Source organism: Camelus ferus, chromosome 16 (genome assembly GCF_009834535.1).
Source record: "Camelus ferus isolate YT-003-E chromosome 16, BCGSAC_Cfer_1.0, whole genome shotgun sequence".
Lineage (NCBI taxonomy): Eukaryota > Metazoa > Chordata > Mammalia > Artiodactyla > Camelidae > Camelus > Camelus ferus.
The window spans coordinates 34,850,471-34,870,071 of NC_045711.1; the positions used below are offsets into that span (position 1 = coordinate 34,850,471).

At 55.2% G+C, this 19,601-nt stretch overlaps 1 protein-coding gene across 2 annotated transcripts in view; it reads right to left on the minus strand.

The window, feature by feature from the left end:
* Positions 1–19,601, minus strand: part of WNT3 (Wnt family member 3) — a 46,770-nt gene that overhangs the window by 4,777 nt on the left and 22,392 nt on the right. The window contains exons 2-4 of one of the 2 annotated variants that reach the window (XM_032457185.1): positions 5,926–6,167; positions 1,972–2,237; positions 914–1,389 (exon numbers count right to left, since the gene is read on the minus strand). In XM_032457185.1, coding sequence (XP_032313076.1) covers positions 914–1,389; positions 1,972–2,237; positions 5,926–6,167 — 984 coding nt within the window. Of the gene's footprint in view, positions 1–901; positions 1,390–1,971; positions 2,238–5,925; positions 6,168–19,601 lie in introns of both variants that reach the window. The other variant, XM_006194418.2, reaches the window with a different exon arrangement.

Here is a 19,601-nt window from a genome sequence, read left to right on the forward strand (position 1 = left end):
CCAAGCTCCTTCCCAGGTCAGAAAAAAGGAAGAAAGAGCACTCTGGCCTTAGAAACCCTCCAGGACTAGGACCACCCCATGCCAAGCTTGACCTATCCTGGGGACCTATAGACCTGAGGGCCAGGCAACAGTGTCTCCCACGCAGGTCACCTCTGAGTAGCTTGGGAACATAATCCACCAGCCTTTGATCCCTTGATTACTCACCACCGTCACTCTGAACTTGACTCCTTCCTCCTCCCCATCACCATCCATAAACTCGGTGAGAGTGCGCCCCGCTCCACCCAGGCTTCAGATCTGTCAGGATATGGGCTTTACACCGCTTCCCCCACCCACCTCCTTGAGAGTGGTAGGAGTTATGCTTGTGCAAAAACCTGCCCTCTCAGTTCAAGGTGGATGCAAAATGACGCTGCCCCAGGGGTACAGGAGACTTTTTGGCCTGCTATTTCAAGTGTTTTAACCCCCTCATTTTACAGTAAGAAACCTGAGGCCCAGAGAAGTGAAAGAACAACAAGTTCAGAGCAAAGTTGGAACCAGAAGTCAGGTGTCCTAGCTTCCAACCCCACAGTGTCCCTCCTCTGGCCCCACAGATGCTCACTAATGACAGCTAGAAGCCTTGTGAAAAACTGACCTGGCTTCCAGTTTACTAACTTGTATACGAATTTTAATCAATTGCTTGCAGCCTCGTCCGCATACACTCAGATATTATCTGTGCTTTGTGTCATCCAACAAGACACTGCCCAAGGACCCACTGAAGCTTGGGAAATCCTGGCTTCCTACCTTGGTGGTGGAAACTTGTGTGTCCTGGATCGCTCAGACATAGGATGAGGTCGTCAAGAAGAGGAGATGGGCAAACCCAGTTCCCTGCACCAAGGCCCCCAGCCTCCCCACCCGGCCGCCCTACCTGGCTCCCTACTTGCAGGTGTGCACGTCGTAGATGCGGATGCACTCCTGGCAGCTCACATAGCAGCACCAGTGGAAGATGCAGTGGCATTTCTCCTTGCGCTTCTCCGTCCTTGTGTTGTGGCCGCGGCCGCAGCAGAGCAGGTCACAGCCATCGATGCCGTGGGAGGTGACATTGCAAGTCCGGTCCCTGGTGCCAAAGGAGCCCGTCTCGGGGTTGGGCTCGCAAAAGTTGGGGGAGTTCTCGTAGTAGACCAGGTCCCGCTCCGTGGGTGGCTTGAAGAGCGCGTACTTGGCACGGAGGGTCTCCACCCAGCCGCGGGACTCCCGGTGCTTCTCCACCACCATCTCTGAGGCGCTGTCGTACTTGTCCTTGAGGAAGTCACCGATGGCGCGGAAGTCGGGCTGGGCCCACCAGCAGGTCTTGACCTCGCAGCTGCCTGACAGTCCATGGCACTTGCACTTGAGGTGCATGTGGTCCAGGATGGTCTGGGAATAGGAGCAGCAGCTGGTCCCCAGACCCACCCCACCTGGGAGCCTCCCACTCTGCCCCCACCCACTCCCATCCCTGGAGCCTTCTCTATTCCTACCCTAGGCCAGGATGAGAACCAACTGGGGACTGAGGCTTGGACCTAAACAATGGTGATCATTGTTTCCCTCCCCTTCACACCCTAAGCACTGGCAGAAATCACATCCATTTCTCAAAGCCCTGGAAATAAGGATTGTAATTCCTGTTTAACAAATGGGGAAACTGAGGCTGGGAGCTTAAGTGACTTTCCCTAGGTGAAAGAAACAATCATAGGAAGGGATGGGCGCTGAATTCAAAGCCAGGTCCACAAGTCTCACAGCCCTACACAGGAAGCTGAAGTGCACAGGATGGGCTGGTGGGTACCTGCTCCATGGGGCACCACACTCCTAGGCTGACGCATCCCTGGGGTGGATTTCAGGTGGGGACCCGGAACAGTCCAAGGAGAAATGAGAAGGAAAGACAGCAGGGAGCCCAGAATGCACAAGGGCCACCGGGAGGGGCAGGGCAGGGGCAGGGTCCGGGTGAGGGCGGCCGCAGCTCACCGTGCGGCCAGCCTCGTTGTTGTGCTTGTTCATAGCCGAGCGGGCATCCGGCCTGTTCTCGCGTGCGTCGGCAAACTCCCGAGACACGAGCACCCCGAAGTCGGCGTCCTCACTGCAGCCGCCCCACTTCCAGCCCTCTCCAGGCGGCCCCTTATGATGCGAATCACAGCCACAGATGGTGGAGGTGCCCTCGGCACAGGAGCGTGTGACAGCAAAGGCCACCCCGGCTGAGGCGATGGCATGCACAAAGGCTGATTCGCGGGTGGCTGTGGGGAGGACGTGGGCAGGCACTGCTCAGGCCGGGTCCTGAGATGCAGCCACTCTGCCTCAACTTCCTCAGCTGAGAAGAAGGGCTCACCAGCCCCAAGGGAAAAGGAAGGAACCAAGATGCCTTTCCCTCTTTTTTCTGGCCCAGCCCCTAGTGGGCTTCCCCACTTTACAGATGAGTAAACTGAGGCCCAGGGCTGCTGGTTAACCCAGGGCTTTAACACCAGCAGACCAGAGCCTGTTAGAAATGGGGGTAGAAATGACAGCTCTGGCAGGTTGCTTAAGAGATAATGTGGCCCTGAGCTGTCATGACCCAGGCCCCCCTGCCCTCCACCTTCCCAACTGGAGACCCTGGGAGGGGCCTGGGCCCTCCTACTCCTGAGAGCGCCTGAGGTCTGTGGGGAGGGAGGTCTGGGAACCTACAGCCTAAACCTACCCAACTCCACCCATGCTCTACCTGGATGCACTTGGGCAGACTCTTTCCTTTTCTGAGCCTCAGTTACCCTCTTCATAAAATGGGTACAATCTCCCTCTGCCACCAGAGTTCCTGACCAAGAGGGCTGTGGTCAGCATCTCAGCCTCCCCTTTCCCATCCTCCTGTCCTCCACCCAGACAAAGCCAAGGTTTTGGACTGGGAAGGCCAGGCCCCTCCGGGGAGGATGGAGGGACACGGGGCACTACACTTACTTCTGCCCCAGGGTTCAACAAAGGAAAACAAGAGATTCTCACGTGTGTCCTCAGCCTCATTATAATGATGACCACCTCTGGGTATGCACCAGATTCTGCCCTTCATGTGCTTTGTCCCATTTAATCCTCTTGCCTCAACGAGGCAGAAAGTCTTATTACAGGCCCATTCTGCAGATTCAGACATTGACGACTAGGGAGGCAAAGGCCTGAAAGACCTGCAGTCCAACCATCTCTCTCCTTACAAGTGAGGAACCCAAAGCAGGGAGGTGACCTGCCCAAGGCCACGCAGGTTGCAAAGCACCGGCCTGGCCTAGATGCCTCCTTTCCAGGGCTGTGGCTCTGGTCCTGAGCGCAGAGGGAGATGGCAGCCCGGCAGACGAGGGAGCCTGGTAACCCCTCGTAGCCATTGCTGCCTCTTTAGAACCCCCAGGGTCCTCGTGGGCCACCTGCAGACGAGGGCCCCGTCTCCCTTCCCGGGCTGGCTGGAGGAGAGTGGGAGCAGACCCGGCCAGGGCCCTGGACCCGTGCAGCCAGGGCCGACTGCCACAGGGGCGGCCGAGGCCTGAGGCGCTGCGACCGGGCTCCGAACCCGGCCCGGGCTCCGAACCCGGCCCGGGCTGCCCACCCATCAGCGCCCGGGGGCGGGGGCGCCGAGGGCGAGTGCCTCGTTTCCGGCCAGCCCGCGGCCTCTCGCGGCTGGAGACGACGGCGCCCGGGCCGGGGCCGCGCTCGGTTCCCAGCCCCGGGGACGCGGGGGCGGCGGGGGCGGCGGGGGCGGCGGGGGCGGGGCGGGGATTAGCCTGGGAGCGGCGCTGACAGCCCCGCTGTGCCGGTCCCCGTCCGGCGGGGCCCGCTGGGCCGCTCAATCCGCCTTTGTTCGCTCGGTGTCACACCGCATTACCCGCATAATGCGGCCGCCGGGCCCGGGCCGCCGGGCCGGCCGCCACCGCGTAGCAACGGGCGGCTCCCGCGGCCGGGCCGCGCCCCCGGCCCCGGCGCCGGCCGCGAAATCCCCATTGAAGCGGCGCCCCCCGCCCCCGCGCCGCGCCGAATGGCCAGAGGGCGTGTGAATGGCGCGGTGGCCGCAGCGGGCGCGGGCCGGGCCGCGCGGTGGGGGGCGGCCCTCGGGCCCCTTTCAAGCCGCCTAAGCCCCTCTGGCCGCCCGCCCCCTCCCCGCCCCGCTCGGGGACCGCGATCTCGGACCGCCCGCGCCCTGCCGTCCCGGCCTCTCTCCTTCCGGCCGCCGACCCCCGAGCCCCCCGTGCCCAGGTGCAGCCCCGCCCCGGCGGGCCAGCCCTGGGGAGTCGGTCCCCGGCGTCATCCCCACGGAGGATGCGCTCCCCAGAACAGACTGCCTTCCTGCTACCCTGGGTCTCGAAGTGGTGGGCAGAGATCACCCCTGGAGGCCCACACAGCGGGGAGGGGGCGTGGGGGGGGGCACTCGCCAGAGGCGGAGCGCGAGTGCACGGGGGGGCTCTTCCCACAGGCCGCTTAGCTTCCTTCAAATTCCCAGTGTCTGTGACATCTTACCCACCTCCCCCAGCTCAAAACTGCCCGCTTGAAATTTAGAGATGAAAGCAAGTCACAGAACCTACAACGATTATTTAAAACGTTAAACACAGACGTGAAGGGATAATAAGTTCAGAGACCTAGTTTTCACAGGCTACTGTCCTGCGCAGGGAAGAGCAATCAGAAGGTGAGTCTTGCTTTGGGGAGCGCGTCTAGACGCCAGGCTGTTTGATTAAGCGCTACCTGGCCCGAGGTGGGGCACCGGAAGGCGGTGAGACTGACACACCAGCAAGATCAGGTTTGAAATGCAAACCGCCGCCACTTGGCCCCAATTAGAGGCCAACCCTTTTATGTAAACAAGGAATAATTAGCTTTGGTAATAGAAGCGTAAACAGAATCATCATCCATTGATTCGCTAATTGCCCTTCTGTCCCATGACAATAGCCTATAGGTCAGACTTACACCCCACGCACCTGAGGCGCAAGTAAAGGGGGACTGCCCTCTAAAATCGGGGGTTGGCGTCCCCCTACTTATTCCCCCGGCACTCCCTTCTCAACCCTTCCCTAGGTCCGGCTGACGCTCAGATTTTCTTTGTAGCTGTAAATGCAGCTCTTTTAAAAGTAGGAAAAGCAGGGCTCACCTATTTGGGTGCCAAAGCCCTGATGATGGCCTGAAGGGTTCAAGCTGCTGCAGAAAAGGAATGGCAGCTCCTAGGAGCTAGGATCATTACATTCCTAGACACTGTAATTGCTCAAAGAGTTGCCCATCTTCAGCCCAGAACTCGCCAGCCCCAAAGTCCCCTTCTTGGAAGCAGTTGCCCCCCTCATCCTCCCAGTGCCTTCATGTTCCAGAGACAAGTTATGTGAACCCCACTCATGTGAGGCACAGTAGTGAGACTCTCAGGTTGCAAGATGGCTTGAGAGTTACCCAGAGGCCAGTACACCCTCTAACCCCACTACAATCCATGGGCATGCCCAGCTTGCATGCGGACCAGCAGAAACTTCACATGGAAGCACCTGGGGGCAATGCAATGCCACCAGCACTGGGCAGCTTCCTCAGCTCCAGAATTTTCTATATGAGAGGGACCTAAGGGTGGCAATGCTCTCACCCCTCTCCCCCAGCTAGATTTGCATACCATTTAACATGGCATTGGGGGAAAACATCACAAAAGTTCACATCAAAGCCTGGGGCCACCCACTGTGCCAGCCAGGATGGCAGGAAGGTGGCAGCCTTCTAGCCTGCCCTCAGATCTTAGATGCTCAAGGCCACCCAGCCCCCAGCAGCACCTGGGGAAGGTGTGGCAGCAGGGGTGAAGCCCAGGTCACTGCAGAGAGGGACCTGGCCCACTTTCTCTGGAGGCTGCAGGTTGTGACCAGCTTTACTGCCCTCTCCTGGGGGGCCTGGGGTCAGAGCTGAGGCACCCTGATGTGGAGGAGTGACATCCCCCAACCCAGCCCCTCTGCCCGCTCCCACCCAGCCCCGAAATAGTACCTTTGTCGAGGACGGGCCCGAAGATGGCCAGGCTGTCGTCAATGGTGGTGCAGTTCCAGCGGCGGCCTCGGAACTGGTGCTGGCACTCCTGGATGCCCAGCTTCACACCCTCAGCCACACTGGGCATGATTTCGATGTAATTGCGGCAGAAGCGCAGTTGCTTGGGGACCAGGCCTGGGATGGAGCCACAGAGCAGGGGCTGTGAGCCCAGGGACGTGTACTGCTGGCCCAGGGCCAGGGACCTGCGGGCAGACAGAAGGCAGTGGCACTGCAAGCACAAAGCACATGGCCCACTGTGGATATCATTTCTTCCTTGTGAGCACTCAGGGTAAGCAGAGCCACAGAGAGCCTGGAGCCTGAACCCTGAACCCATGGCCCTGAGAAACCTGGCACTTGAATGGGCTGCCTTTGACCTTGGGAGTACATTTCCACTAAAGGGCAGAATTCTGATCCAGACAATCAGCCCTCTGCTCTGGGCATTTTTACTGTGCAGACGCCTGGGGACCAATAGAAACCTCCCAGGGGCACACGTGTGGGAAATGCAACACTACGAAAAGAACCCTAAATGGAAAGATGGTATTAGGGGCCTTCCCATTTCCCTGATGGGCATTAAAGCGGTCAGGCTGGGAGTTTATGTTTCTAGGGCCACATGGAGACTTCCAATGATATATCAGAAGGAAAACAAATCTACAGAGATGAAAATGGCAGGAGCTGGCTTGATCCCCCCTCACATCTCAGAAAAAGCAGAGAAGCCTCAGTCCTAGCAGGGAGCTTGCACACATATGTGTGTGTCTGCACATAAACATACATGCACATACACACAGGCCACCCCCGGCCATGCTCCTCATCCTCTTCCCTGGGAAGATGCCTGACCAGCCCAGAGCCTCCCAGTGTTTCCCCAGGTCCTCTGTCCTTTGCCCACCAGCGGCCTCTGTCACCATCTTTGCAGCAACCTTAAAGTTTCTGGAGCTCCATCTCTTTTCTCACCAAAGATTGGAGCTTGGCTTTGCGTCAAGAAAGTTAGCTCAGAGTCAGAAGGGAGAAGACCTTAGATCAACTTCCCCCGCCCAACACCATGTGACCTTTGTCAAATCACCTCACTCTTCTGTCTCTCATTTTTTCAATCAATATTCTATCAACCTCTCAGGTTTTATAGTCAACAGAGGAAAGAGGAGGAGGAACGAGAGTTTAGAACACTATACAACCAGGGTGCTCTTTTTCCACTCTCCCCCGCAGCACAGGAATAGCAGAAATGACATTTTGTGGGAGAAGCTGACAAAATGATCCAAGGGTCTCAGTAGACCTCAAGGCCATTTGTGATCAGCCCTGTGATCACGGACAATGTGAACTGGAAGAAGGTGGGCATCAGGGCCCATCTCCTCTCTTTATCTATACAGCACTGACCAAGGCTCTGGTCTGGCAGTGACCTCCATCAAGTCCCCCATGCAAAGTGATGGCAGAAGCCTTGGGAAGAAGGTCCAGGAGACCCCAGGGGCATATCAGGGAAAAGCACACAAAAGCTTTCTGGACCAGACACAAGGATGATCCCAACATCTGCCATTTAATAGCTCTTACTATGTGCTCATGGTGAGCACATGGAGGGCTGTGGTGCCCTCCACCGTGGGCCAGCTCTGGGCTCCCCTGTCAGAGGGAGAAGTTTGGACCCTCATTTTTTCCACTGGGGAGGGATTGGGGAACCAGGTCTGGGGGTTTGGATGGTGGCGTTTATCAGACATTTCCAGATCTTGAGCACTGAGCGCTTTCAAAGAGAAGGAAGGGGCAACCTGCAGGTCTGACTTACCCCTAACGGCTAATGACTAAATTCCTCCATGCCTGGCACTGGGCTGGGCCTCTTCCTTGGGTTTGCCTCAATTAATCCTTGTAATGACCCTATGACACAGGAGGATGATTCTAGCAGCCCTGTTTCCAGGTGCTTATCCTTACAGGTTGAGTAACCAGCCCAGGCCACAGAGCTAGTAAGGAGTTGCTCCTTGGAACCTGGCCATCTGACTACAGAGCGCACGGGGCAAACCAGTACCACCTGCCTTCTGGGCAGTGCCTGCCTGGGCCCCGAGGGATAGGAGTGACTGCAGGCCTGGCTCATCTGCACCCTGGGCCTAAAGACTGAACCTGAGTGATAGAGCTGGTTGGCCCAGAGCCCTCACGGGCACATGAACACACAGCAAGTAACAGGGCCTTGCAGGCTGCCTTCTCCTGCTCCTGCCCTGTTTACAGTTATAAACTGATAATCATCATAATGGTGACAATCAAATACCGATGGTTTATTATGTGCTGGGCCAGTTCTGAGTGTTCATGTCTCCTACCTTATGGAAACCTCATAGCAAGTCTGTGAGGTATGAACTTCATTATCATTGTCATCATCCCATTTTATAGATAGGAAACTGAGGCCGGGGAGCTGGGAAACTGCCCAAGTCTACAGGACTGTACAGTGTCAAAGCTGAGCCTCCCTCCCAGCTCAGGCTGCCATCCAGCACACTCTTAACCAGCACGCCCAGCCCTGCCCTGCAGCTGCCCCAGCAGCGCTGCAATCACTTAGGAGGGAGACCCTGCCAGGGTTCAGTGCAGATGACTCAGCATCAGGCCACCCTGAGACGGATGGCTGAGGAGTGAGGCCCACCCTGGGAAGAAGGCCAGACCTGTCCCACTCCCTCCTCTCATATTTGGGACCCACAGCCCTCTATGCAGACAGCTGGAGAGGGGAACTGAGCCAGGCAGAGGCCGCTGCCCCCCATACCCCCACCTGGGTCTGGTTCTGAGTGTGGGGCCTTGAGGGTCCCTCCTAAAGGAACATAGTGATTCTTTGCCCCCTCTTCATACCCTGGCCTGGTCCCTGACTATCCCAGAGCAGCATGGAGGGACCCGGCACCCACTGCCCAGCCTCAGTGTCCCCCTCCTTTGGTCAGAGCCCTCCTCAGTCTCCCCACCACAGGTGCCTCCAACCACACCTGTCCCTGGAGGTATGGACTGGCCCAGCAGTGCCCATACTCTCCTTCAGCCTGGCCTCCAGGCCCCACTGCAAACTCTAAGCCGGGCAGACCTATCTCATGATCACCTCTGGCACCAGGGCCTGAGGGCCCCTGGGAACATTTCCGTTACCCTTCCCTGAATCCCCTGTTCCTATTCTCCTTCCTCACTCTCTCCTGGCCTTTGCCCTATACCTGCTGGCATCTCTGCAGGCCCAGGCACTGTAGAGCTAAGCTGGACCAGAATAAAAACCTACTAGAGGTGACTTTAGAGAGCACAAAGCCCATTACACGGATGAAAAAGCAGAGGCCCACAACAGAAACAGCTTGCCCATGGCCACACAGCCAGATCTACAGAGCCAGGTGAGGCCGGCTGGCTCTTCATTTCCACTTGGTGAGGCTACTCCTCATCCCAGCCTCCACGGGGCTCCCTGTCCCTGATTTCACCAATCCCCCCACCCGAGTGGGCTCCAGGCAGGCCTGCCCAGCGCAGCAGAATGCCTGGGCTCTGGTCTCTGGCTGGCAGGGTTTGGTCGGCTGCAAAGGCCAGAGCTGCTCCCCAAACATCTCCCAGTAGGGAGATGCCACGGTCCCCTGTGCTCCCTTGCAGGACACCAGGCCCTGACAGCGAGTCCTTCCTCCTGCACAGCTGCGATCTCTCCTCTGACCCAAGCATTTCCTCCTCTCTCTGCAGTCACATTCAACACTGGCAATCATAACGACAAGCACTTACTTAGCACTTATATATCAGGCACTGCACAAATGTTATGTCATTTAATCCTCAACAAGAGTTCTGTTGAGGTGGGTGCTGTCATCTGTGTTTTACAGATAAGGAAACTGAGGCAGAGAACTTCAGCAACTTACACAAGAAAGTGGCTGAACCAGAATCAAACCATAGCTTTGTCTGACTCCAAAAGAGTGATACCCTCTAGAACAGCTCCCAGCCTCAGAGATGAGTTCTTTCCACCAAAGCCTGTGTCCTTCTTGCTGTGCAACCGGGAGCCAGGCTGCCTGTGTTCAAATCCAGCTCTGCTGTTTCCTACCTGCTGATTTCAAGCACTTACTTAACCTCTCATGTCCCAGTTTCTCCATCTGTAAAACAGACATCATGGGAGGGATAAAGAAAGAGCTCCTGACACACAGGAAGCCCTTAAGTCATGATGGCTGTGGTGGTCCCCATGTGTCTAGGGGCTGTCCCCAGCACTTCATCCCCTGCCATGTCATCGACCTCATTCCTTGGCCCTCCCCATCCCTGACCTGACAGAACACATGAGAATTTTCAGATCCCCTTCCTATCCATCCCTGGGAAGGATGCCTTGGGTCAGAGCAAAGCCGGCCCCTTTCCCAGCAGCTCTGTCCTAACCAGGGTGGCTGAACAGATGTCAGTGATCTGGCCAAGTGTTAAAGGTAATAACCCAAGGGCAAGGGCATAAGGACATTTCCAGGATGCTCCATTCAAGGGTTTCAGCTCAGATCTAGACATCCTACTGGTAATTAGCAAGGGTCCCTGGGGATGGAGGTTTAGCTGTACAGGCTGGTGTTGGGGCTAACGAGGCTGTGGCTGTGGGGTTGATTTCTGCAGGATAGCTGCCCTCCCCCAAACGTGCCCTGCCACCCTGACCCTGAGCCTCCTTACCCACACATGCTCATATCTGAAATTCCACCACCACAGATGCATTAACTTGACTCACAACTCCTTGTCCCCATTACTGAAGTGTATAGTCCCCTGACAGAGGTCACACCGTGAGCCTCATTGTCTTCCGAAGTGTGAGTGGCCTTGAGTTATTTGTCCAGTCTGCTGGACGACTAGCAGCCCAGCTGGTTCACTCCTCCGTGTCTCTGCACAGGCCAAGCCCTCCACCCAGAGTGCCTCTCCACTGCCTAAGCTCCCAGCAAACATCTCACCCATCCTTCAACCTCCGATTCTTGGGTTGCCTCCATTTTAAAGATTTTGTGGGCCCCTAGACAGGAGTAACCTCTCTATCTGTGTTTTTCCTCTGCCTTATTCAAACCTTCTTATCTCAAAGGGCTAGGAACTAATTTGTTTCCAATTTCATCTGGCTGTGCTAGTGTGAGTTCCCTGAGGATGGAGGCTGTGTCTCCTCCCATCCTCCCTCAACACCTCCCACTATACCAAGCAGACAGACAGACAGACACAGACACACACACACACACACACTCATGAGCACACTCGGCTGACCACAGGGCCAGGCACGTGTGAGGTACTCTCTGATTCTCCAAGGAAGGAATAAAAAAACAACTCCTTCCCTGAAAGGCCAGTCTCACCTCCTCCATCTTGCAGCCCCTTAGCCCTGCTCCCCAGGCCTCCAGGCATCCGGAGGTTCCACCTACACACAGGACAAGACTCCTTGGTTCCGCTGAGGAAGTTCCTACGTTTAGGACCTGAGACAATGGCTGGGCTCCCAAGGGAGGTAGGGACCCGCCTGGCACCGGCAGCTGGTGAGGGGGAGGGAGAAGGGCAAAGCCAGGCCTTCCCAGCTGGGCAGAGGTTATTTATACCCAACTCCTGGCCCTGCCTGACCCCAGGATCCTGCCACCCTCCCCTAAGGACAGCTCATCCTCCACCCCAACCACCCACCGGGCAGCTGGGCTGAGGACAGACACCGGCAGCCAGGCAGATGGGCAGCAGGTGCCAGCAGGTGCTCGTGGGACCTCCACGATGACCCCTCAGGATGAAATCCCCCCTCCAAACAGGCCGGGCTGAAATACTGTGCACCGTCTCATCAGACTCCCACCCCCACCAAGACATTCACCTCTACTCGCAGCCCCTTCTGTCTCCAGAGGGCTGGAGGTGGGCCTGCTTGATGAGTACAGGGCAGAGATGGAACTTTTCACCGAAGGATTCAGGTCAGCCTCAATGCTGAGTTGACTTACCCACACAATATGTAGTGAGATGCCTACAAGGGTTCCATGCAGCGCGTTCTGTTTGGTGACAGTAGCTTTGTGGACCCACAGACTCTGCCACCCACCTCGCAACGACCTGCCCCACAACCAGCTGACTGCAGGCTGACTGCGTGTTACGGGAAGGGAAGGAGACCAACCATGCTGTCTCCACCCCTCTCCCCTTAATGAGCCCCGCACCCAACCAGACCGCCTCCCCTGCACTCAAATTTTCTACATTTTTAACCCTGGACTCTCCCAATGTTATAGGATTTTAGAGATTGGAGGGGCCTCAGGAGTCATCTAGCTTAGGGTGTTTCTTATTTTTTAGCCATTTTTTCCAAATATACATCCTCCCCCCTGCCCCCTGTATATAAAACAGATAAAAAGGGGGACTTCCTCAAAAAGCTAAACACAGAATCACCACATGGCCCAGCAATTCCACTCCTGGGGATAGACCGGGAGAACTGAAAGCAGGAACTCAACCGGATCCCTGTACAGAAGGCTTCATGGCGGCGCTGTTCACAACAGCCAAAAGGTGGAAATAACCTGAGTGTCCGTCAGCAGATGAATGGATAACAAAATGCGGTCTATCCTTAAAACGGAATATATTCAGCCACAAAAAGGAATGACCCTTGAAACAGGCTACAACGTGGATGAAACTTGACAACATCATATACTAAGTGAAACAAGCCAGACACAGACGGACAGATAAAGTATAATTTCAGTTATATGAGGTACCAAGAATAGACAAACTCACACCGACAGAAAAGAGATCAGAGGTAGCCAGGAGGCTGGGAGGGAGAGGTGAAGTTATAGCTTAGTAGGTATAGAGTTTCTGTTTGGGATGGTGAAAAATTCTGGAAACAGATAGTGGTGATGATTGGACAACATTGCAAACTTACTTGATACCACTGAAATGTACACTTAAAAATAGTTACGTTAGTGAGGGGAATAAGGCAGGGGCCCAGAGCCCCCACCCCAACCCACAGCCCCTCTGCAGAATGCAATCCAAGAATCACTGGTCTAGTGTAATCCCTTCCTCCTCTAGATGGGAACACTGAGGCCTGGAGAGGGTCTGTTATTTCCCCAGGTCACAAAGCCATGTGTGGGTGGGGCTGTGGAAGATGGATCCAAGGGTGCGGCCCAGGGAAAGGCTGTAGCGTCCCCACCTCCTCCCTCCGGTCTTGGGGTGAGCTCCATGGCCAAGCCTCCCCTAGTCATGCCCTTCTTGGAGTCATGGTCCCCTTGCCCTCATCTTTTTCCATAACAAGGCCCAAGTATCTCTGCTAGCCCCAGACAGGGCACCTTAAGATTCTGACCCAAAGAACCGGTGTCTCTTAAATTGACTCACATTGGTTCTGAGAGGGAGGGAGAGAGATAGAAAGGGGGAGAAGTCAGAGCCACCTCCCTTGTCCTCATTTGTCTCTCTCCTGCAGTGACCATCATGTTTCTGGAAACCCTATAAGAGCCCAATGCTTGGTGCTCCACCTGCTGGCTCCTGGACAGTACTGGACAGATACCCTTCCTGTTCCTGGGTCCAGAGGGGCCCCACTCTGGCCTAGGGCAAGATGGAAAATTCCAGGAGGGGAATGTCTTGAAAATGTGCAGAAAGTAAAAATCTAAGCATTGGCCTTGGAACTCAAGACCACTACCTTTCTACTTAGCTCAGGAGGCCACTCAGGGGTGGTGTACATCATGAGGAGAGGCTGACAAGTTCAGGAGCACACGCACTCAGAGGGGCAGGGGCAGTGTCTGGTGGGCCCTGGTGCACCCAACTCCTGGAACTTCCAAAGAGCTTAAACCCAAGTGGCAAGGGCCACTAACCCTGGTGCTTAGGCAGGAAGCTTGTAACAAAACAAGAGGAGGGACCTCGGTCATGATTCACAAGCCATCGCTTTTCTTCTCCTATCCACTCATCCCCTCTAGAGCACGTGTGGGCCCCATGGGTGCTGAGCACAGCTCTGTGCCCTTCCAACCCAACCTGGAACCCGTCTCAGTGCAAGTCAAGGGGGGGGGGGTTGCTTCTGAGTCCAAAGGGCTCACATGGTCCCATGGTCCACAGAGCAGGCCTAGATGCCCCAGCGGATGCCTTTCATCAAGATCTCTCTGGACTTTTCCCATCAGCAGCTGGCTCATTCACTCAGCAGGCAGAGATGGGCCGTCCGGTTCTCCCGTGTCTCCAGCAATGCTAGGGGGCTGCCCTTGTTTATACATAGGAAGGGAAGGGTGAGGGTAGAAAGGTCCATGCCCTGAGCTGGGACCCAGGCCCAGGAGTCAATGAGGGAGCAACTGCGAGAGCTTGTGAGCCGGTGAGGGCAGTTCCCCAACACCACAGGGAGGCCTCCTGCTGGGCTTCCCATCTTGACTCAATCCCAGCCATCCAGCCTGGGGCCCCTGAGGGCAATAGATAAGTAAAGTGAATGGAGGTGCCGGCCCTTGGAAGAGCAGGTCAAATTCATTCCCTGTCTATTCACTCAACACACATTTAAGTGATGACTGAATCCGGCAGAGCGCCAAGCACTGGGAACAGGGAGATGAATTAAGCCACACCCAAGGGGCGCCCAGACCAGGAGGCATCTGTCAATTACAGGCCAACAAGCATTTCTCTAGCACCTACTAGGCCTGGGTGCTGTGTGTCCCACGAATGAGTGAGAGGGTCCCCAGGCACCTGTAGCTTACAACCCAAGTAACCATCCTGTCAGAGAGCAAGGGTATCCTGGAAGAGAGAGACGAGCAGGTGCCAGTCAGTGGGGACCAGGGTGCGACGGAGGAGCAGGCATGGCAGGGAATAGCCCCAGATAAGAGGTGGGAGAGGGAACAGCAGCGGGTCTGCCCTAGCTGGAGTCTAGGGACCTCACAAAGGAGCAGAGGAGGGAAAGGGGGACCTGAGTACCAAGCTTTATTCTGGTGACCTGGGCAGCCACTGAAGTTTACTGAGCTGGGCTTTGGAATATTGACGTTAGACACTAACTGCAGAGCAGGGCCAGAGGGTGGGCACTGGAGACCAAAGGCTGGGAAAGGAGTCAGGATACCAGGGTGAGTTCATGAGAAGGAGAGCTGCAGACCTGTCTGCACCTTACAATCCCTCGAGGGCAGGTTTCACGGGTCTGGGGTGAGCCTATCTGAGGCCGGGGCCAAGCACCTCCAATCTAGGTTAGCGGGGCTGGTGGATCTCAGGACAGTGGCCTTGGGAGTAGAGAGGAAGCAGTGAGTAAGGGTGGGTCACAGGGAAACAACGGGAAGGAGGAAAGGATGACCAAGATTTTGAGCCAGGACAACCAGAAAGATGGAGATGCTGTCAACCAAGAAAGAGAATGTAAGAGGTGAAGCAGTTTTGGGAAAAAAGAGGAGGTTTGTGGGGCTGCTGAGACCTGCAGGCACCCATGTCCAGACAGTGCAGGAGGCGCAGAGCTGAAGCCCAAGAGCAAGACAGAGGCTAGATGTTCAGATTTGGGAGTCTGTCCAGGAGCTGGTAGCTGAATGACACTTGAGGCCTCGTCTCCCAGGGGGCACAGAAAAGGGTAAGACAATGAGGGAGCCTCCTGGTGGGGATGTTGGATGCCATGTGCAGAGGGAGGAAGGGCACCAGAGTAGGTAGAACTTCAGGGTAAGAGGTGGGAAGGGCTTTCCTGAAACTCTGCAGCAGGCAGTTTGGTGAGGCCTGGCTCAGCTAACACTGACACCAAGCTCCCGGGTCTGTCTTGCTCCTGGTGCTCCTGCTCTGGGCCCCATGGCGGCGCACAGCCAACACACTGGACAGGGTCACCACACCCTTACTTTCCTCTTTTCTTTCCCTCTTCCACTTTCATCATGGGTGAGAGCTCTGGATGCATCCTAAACCTTCATCCACAGCCACATCCTTCTATGAGGAGGCCCCTTTCTGTGCTCAAGGTGGGACCTCCCAGCCTCACCCCCATCTGGGAGCTTATTCCTCTCACCCTGGGACCCAGGGTCTGGGCCTCTCCTTCAGGTTGTCTTGGCTGAAATCTAGGCCTTTGGACTTTGATCAGCCCTTCCTGGATCTGTCACCCTGTTCTATGTGACTAAGGTCACCATGAGTGTAGCAGGAACAAGAAGGTGGGAGCCTGGTGTGAATGGAGGGAATTGGGGGAGGGGAGGGTATTCCAGACCAGTGGTCTCCATTGCTGTGGGTGACACAACCCACACATTGCCCTTAAAAATGAAACCAAAATAAAAAGTAATTCCCTCCCATTGGCAGCAGCCCCTGAGGACTGGCCATGGATGGGAGCCAGTTTGGGGGTGTCTCTGCACCTTTTCCTCCCTCCCTAAACTCTCCAACACAATTTGGGAACCTCCTGGCCAAGTGGCCACTTCTACATTCTGTGAGTGGCTCTGACAACTTCCCTCTGCTCCCCAACTTCTAGAAGTCACCTTTCAGGACCAATTGGGCATCTCAGACTACCTGAGAGCCCAGAGGGGCCACAGCTCTGGGAGGAAGAGAAGACTGTGGACGGACACTCAAAGCCAAGGGTCTTTCCCAGTCAGAGGGGCAAGGAGCTGGCCCTGCGCTGCTCTACCCGGGAGCCTTGTGGGTTGTTACTTTGGGGAGAAGAGGGGAGGGGAAGGGAAGAAAGGGGTAGGGAGGGCGGGGCAGCGCCTCGGCTGGAATGTTACAGCTTCTGTTCTCCAAAGCAGCTCCCAGAGCGCCTGGCCTGAGGCTCCTGGCTGATCTGATAAGATGTGACAAGGCGGCTTGAAAAATGTTGAAACCTGTAAAATGTTTAAACCTGTTTTTTGTTGTGTTGTGAGCATGAGGTTCCCCCCCCCTCAATTTCATAGAAAAGTAGAGTTAATCAGAGTGAAGAAGGGGAGGGAGAAAGGGATCACCCACTTCAGCCAAACTGGGTTGGGGGGGCGGGGCACAGAGCTGGATGGTCAGACCTGGAGGAGGAAAGGAGGGTGAGAACTGGGAGGAAGCAGGGGGACAAGAGGCCTTCCAGAAGTGGAGGGGTAAGGGGGCAGAGAAGGCAGGAGAATGGCAGAGGGGGTTCCTGCCTCTCTGGCCTGTCAGCAGCTCCAGCTTGGGTCCTCAGGGCTGTGTCCTCCCTCAGCACTGAGAGGACATGTGAGCTCTGGACATCTTCCTTCCTTCAGGCAGGTATTAGCCTGGGAGGACGGCTGGAGCCCAGGTGGGTGTCCAGAGAGAAGTGAAAGGTGGCCCAGTGCCACTCCTCAGACTCCCAAAGGTCTCCTGAGGGGCACCAAGACCCTAGATGGACAAATGTTTCCAGGTGGCCACAGGGGGAAACGCTTCCAAGTTCACTTGCTTTGCGGAGCAGCTGGGAACTCACAGGGGAGCCCAAATGAGGTCACACTATTCAGTCCAGTTCTGACCCCACAGAGCTGGGATCTGCGGCCCAGCCTCTGCCTCCGGACACGCAGATGGTGGTCATGATCATGTTTTACAGATAAGGCAATTGGGATCTGAAGACATTCAACGACTAGCTTGGGGGTCACAACTCATTTGGGTTTCCTCCAAAAGAGTCCAGTCTTATCAACTTGAGAGATGCTGGGCCTTCTAGAAACCATGGTGGGACTAGGTGTCTCTGGCGTGGGGTTGCTCACTGAATACAAGGCAGATGCTTGATAAAAGCCTGGGAATGTGTCTGTGCAACAAGGTTCTCCTGCCAGTCTCTTGCTATTTGAAGGATGCATGTGGCAGGTGGGACATAAGATGCCCTGGAAAGGCTTCAGAAGCATCCTGGGAACAGTCACAGGTGTTAGTTATTCTATCACAATATCAGGCCTCAAAAATGTCCAAATCGTGGGACCCTGGGCATTGTCTAGTCCTGTTCCAGACTAAGCCCAGGGAAGCAATGCGACTTGCCCAGGGCACTTCCACGGCTGAGGGCAGTGCAGCGGGTACAGCCCAGGCCTTGTGACCACCCAGCCAGAACTCTGCCTCTCTTGCACGACACAGTTCCTTCTCGAAGGTTCCAGTCTGCAGGCTGGGGCTTCATTCAGGACATGTGTATCATGTGCCAGATGTGTATAGAGACAGCCTCCACCCCCCTCAGAGGGCCCCACCCTAGAGCCAGGGAGACATCCCTTCAGGTGACCTCGGCCAGTGGCAGAGTGTAAGAAGTCCCCTCTGGGGTGGTCACCACAAGGAATGGGAGTGCCGAGGGGAGGGTCACTGAAAATAGCAAGGGATACATCTTCCAAAGTGACCTTTGAGCTGGGCCTTGAAGATGAGTTCAGCTTGGACATCTTTCACACCTGGGTCTCTGCCATTTGTTTCTTCACCTCCCACTCCACTGGTCAGAATTCTAAGTTAAACTTTTACTAAACCGTATTTGCATCTTCAGCTCATTTTAGTCTCCCCTTCCCAACTCCTTCAGCCTTAAGTTATATCAGGCAGGAGTTAGTTTCCCACTTTACAGATAGAAAAATGAAGGCCTTACAGGGTTAGGTTGCTTCTTCTAAGAAGCCAAGTCTGCTGGTTCCCCAGCTGGGATCTTCCTGGGTTCCTAGACTGCTAAAGTGAACCCTTCGAGCCCAGTTCTGGTAAAAGACAAGACACAGCCTGCCCAGCCCTTTTATTCACTTTGGGCTCCTATCTATCCATCAAGGTCCAATTTTAAAATCACCTCTTAATGTGTCCAGTTTCAGCTGTTCTCTTTGGGCATTTCCCAGCTCTTATATATACCTCAGGGGGAACCTTAAACACATTCCATTGAATTGTCCATTGACTCTGTTTTTCCACTAAATGCCATGCCCTTCCAAAGACCAAGAACATGGATTCACTAACTGGCTGCTAGTCAGGGATGCAGGCCATGGCACTATGGTGCTCAGATCACTTGGGGGTGGTTTTGAAAAATACAGACAGCTGGGTTCCAAAGCCAGCCGTGCTGAGTCAGATTCTCTGGGGAGGAGTCCAGGAAACTGGATCATTAAAAACCTCCCTCAGAGTGTGACAATAGCACAGTATGAGATGATGCAATACGAAGTACCCAGCATAATCTAGAAAGTTCTCTGGCCAAAGATGTTTAACCTGAATCTCTGCAAGCCTTTAGAAGTAACTTTCAGGGATAGAGGAACAGACCAAATGACACTATAGGGAAGCAACCAGACAAATTCATAAGGCTACAGGCCTAAATTCTCCAAAAGTCCTAGTCACTTTTAAAAAGTGTGTGTGTGTTTTCAGGGGAAGGAGAGGAGGGATGTTTTAGATTAAAATAAACTTATGAGACATAACAATCAAATAACTGGAACTTGGTTTGAAAATCCTAGCCATGCAGGCATTTTGAGGATAACTGAGGAAATCTAAGTCGTTAGTCATCATTAACAATTTTTTAAGTGTGATAATTGTATGTGGTCATGTAGGTCATCCTCACATTTTGGAAAGGCAGGGGTGAAGAGTCATGACTATAACTTACTTTGAATGAAACCAAACTGTGTGGAGGGTGGGGAGGGAGGAGAGAGAAGGAAGGGAGTAGCAATTAGGGCACAATGTAAATCAGCTGAAGTAGGAGGCGTGCATATGCGTGCTCTTTGTATTGTTTTTTCCGTTTTCTTGATTAACATTTTTCATAATAAAACCTAGAAGGAACATAAACTCCAACCACCTGGTGGGGACTTCTGGACACAACCCACGCAGGGTTCGCACCCTGCCTTTGTCGCACGAGCACGGAGGATGGACCAGTCTCGGACCCGCTGGGCTGAGACCGGCTGGGTAGCGGCAGGTGCGCCCGGGGCAAGAGCTACAGCGGGAGCTGGTGGCGGGGCCGGCCGGCCGGGCGGCGCTGCGTAATCGCTCGGCGCTCA